The 2,500-nt window shown below is 47.0% G+C and overlaps 1 protein-coding gene across 2 annotated transcripts in view; it reads left to right on the top strand.

Moving 5' to 3' along the window:
* Nucleotides 1-2,500, top strand: part of LOC128686110 (uncharacterized) — a 321,836-nt gene that overhangs the window by 248,468 nt on the left and 70,868 nt on the right. For both annotated transcript variants that reach the window (XM_070083299.1, XM_070083298.1), the window contains exon 5: nucleotides 1,880-1,984. In XM_070083299.1, coding sequence (XP_069939400.1) covers nucleotides 1,880-1,984 — 105 coding nt within the window. The remainder of the gene's footprint in view (nucleotides 1-1,879; nucleotides 1,985-2,500) is intronic.

A 2,500-nucleotide genomic window follows, 5' to 3' on the forward strand; every position in this document is an offset into this window, starting at 1 on the left:
GTGGTGGTGTTAGTAGTGGTGCTGCTGGTTGTGTTAGTGTTGGTGTTTCTGGTGGTGCTAGTGGTGATGTTAGTGCTGGTGGTGTTAGTGGTGCTGCTGCTGGTGGTGTTAGTGATGGTGTTTCTAATGGTGTTAGTGTTGGTGCTGCTGCTGGTATTAGTGGTGGTGCTGCTGGTGGTTTTAGTGGTGGTGCTAGTGGTGTTAATGTTGCTGGTGGTGTTAGTGGTGGTACTGCTGGTGGTGGTGTTAGTGGTGGTGCTGCTGGTGATGCTGCTCCTGTATCTACTGTACCAGTACAGATGCTCCTGTTACTCCGTGTGTGACTGTGGAATAAATATGACTGTGGAACAAATATGACTGTGGAACAAATATGACTGTGGAACAAATATGACTGTGGCACAAGGTGTTGAGGGAGGAAAGTCTGGTACAATATTATAACAGTCTGAATCATTATATATTACCAGTGAACACTGCTCTGTTATCACTGCTTTCATCACCATACTGTCCGCTCTTCTCCGTGGTTCACATCTGATTAGTAACATATAATGTCACACTACAGGTGTATGAAAGTAACAGTAACGTGTAATGTCACACTACAGGTGCAGGAAAGTAACAGTAACGTGTAATGTCACACTACAGGTGCAGGAAAGTAACAGTAACGTGTAATGTCACACTACAGGTGTATGAAAGTAACAGTAACGTGTAATGTCACACTACAGGTGCAGGAAAGTAACAGTAACGTGTAATGTCACACTACAGGTGCAGGAAAGTAACAGTAACGTGTAATGTCACACTACAGGTGTATGAAAGTAACAGTAACGTGTAATGTCACACTACAGGTCCAGGAAAGTAACAGTAACGTGTAATGTCACACTACAGGTGTATGAAAGTAACAGTAACGTGTAATGTCACACTACAGGTGTATGAAAGTAACAGTAACGTGTAATGTCACACTACAGGTGTATGAAAGTAACAGTAACGTGTAATGTGACACTACAGGTGAAGGAAAGTAACAGTAACGTGTAATGTCACACTACAGGTGTATGAAAGTAACAGTAACGTGTAATGTGACACTACAGGTGAAGGAAAGTAACAGTAACGTGTAATGTCACACCACAGGTGAAGGAAAGTAACAGTAACGTGTAATGTGACACTACAGGTGAAGGAAAGTAACAGTAACGTGTAATGTGACACTACAGGTGTATGAAAGTAACAGTAACGTGTAATGTGACACTACAGGTGAAGGAAAGTAACAGTAACGTGTAATGTCACACCACAGGTGAAGGAAAGTAACAGTAACGTGTAATGTGACACTACAGGTGAAGGAAAGTAACAGTAACGTGTAATGTCACACCACAGGTGAAGGAAAGTAACAGTAACGTGTAATGTGACACTACAGGTGAAGGAAAGTAACAGTAACGTGTAATGTGACACTACAGGTGAAGGAAAGTAACAGTAACGTGTAATGTCACACCACAGGTGAAGGAAAGTAACAGTAACGTGTAATGTGACACTACAGGTGCAGGAAAGTAACAGTAACGTGTAATGTCACACCACAGGTGAAGGAAAGTAACAGTAACGTGTAATGTCACACCACAGGTGAAGGAAAGTAACAGTAACGTGTAATGTGACACTACAGGTGCAGGAAAGTAACAGTAACGTATAATGTCACACTACAGGTGTATGAAAGTAACAGTAACGTGTAATGTCACACCACAGGTGTATGAAAGTAACAGTAACGTATAATGTCACACTACAGGTGTATGAAAGTAACAGTAACGTATAATGTCACACCACAGGTGTATGAAAGTAACAGTAACGTATAATGTCACACTACAGGTGTATGAAAGTAACAATAACGTATAATGTCACACTACAGGTGCCGGAAATCTACGCGTACCATGAACGCTTCCTGGAGGAGTTGAAGCGTCGCATCGAGTCCCGCGACGCCAGCATCTGTGTTGCTGACATCTTCCTTCAACTGGTGAGTATCTTGCAGGAGGAGAGGGATCCGGACACTTGCAGGAGGAGGGGGATCCGGACACTTGCAGGAGGAGGGGGATCCGGACACTTGCAGGAGGAGGGGGATCCGGACACTTGCAGGAGGAGGGGGATCCGGACACTTGCAGGAGGAGGGGGATCCGGACACTTGCAGGAGGAGGGGGATCCGGACACTTGCAGGAGGAGGGGGATCCGGACACTTGCAGGAGGAGGGGGATCCGGACACTGGGGATCACACTTGCAGGAGGAGGGGGATCCGGACACTGGCAGGAGGAGGGGGATCCGGACACTTGCAGGAGGCGGGGGATCCGGACACTTGCAGGAGGAGGGGGATCCGGACACTTGCAGGAGGAGGGGGATCCGGACACTTGCAGGAGGAGGGGGATCCGGACCCTTGCAGCAGGAGGGGGATCGGGACACTTGCAGGAGGAGGGGGATCCGGACACTTGCAGGAGGAGGGGGATCGGGACACTTGCAGGAGGAGGGGGATCCGGACACT

This window comes from Cherax quadricarinatus, chromosome 9 (genome assembly GCF_038502225.1).
Source record: "Cherax quadricarinatus isolate ZL_2023a chromosome 9, ASM3850222v1, whole genome shotgun sequence".
Classification (NCBI taxonomy): Eukaryota; Metazoa; Arthropoda; class Malacostraca; order Decapoda; family Parastacidae; genus Cherax; species Cherax quadricarinatus.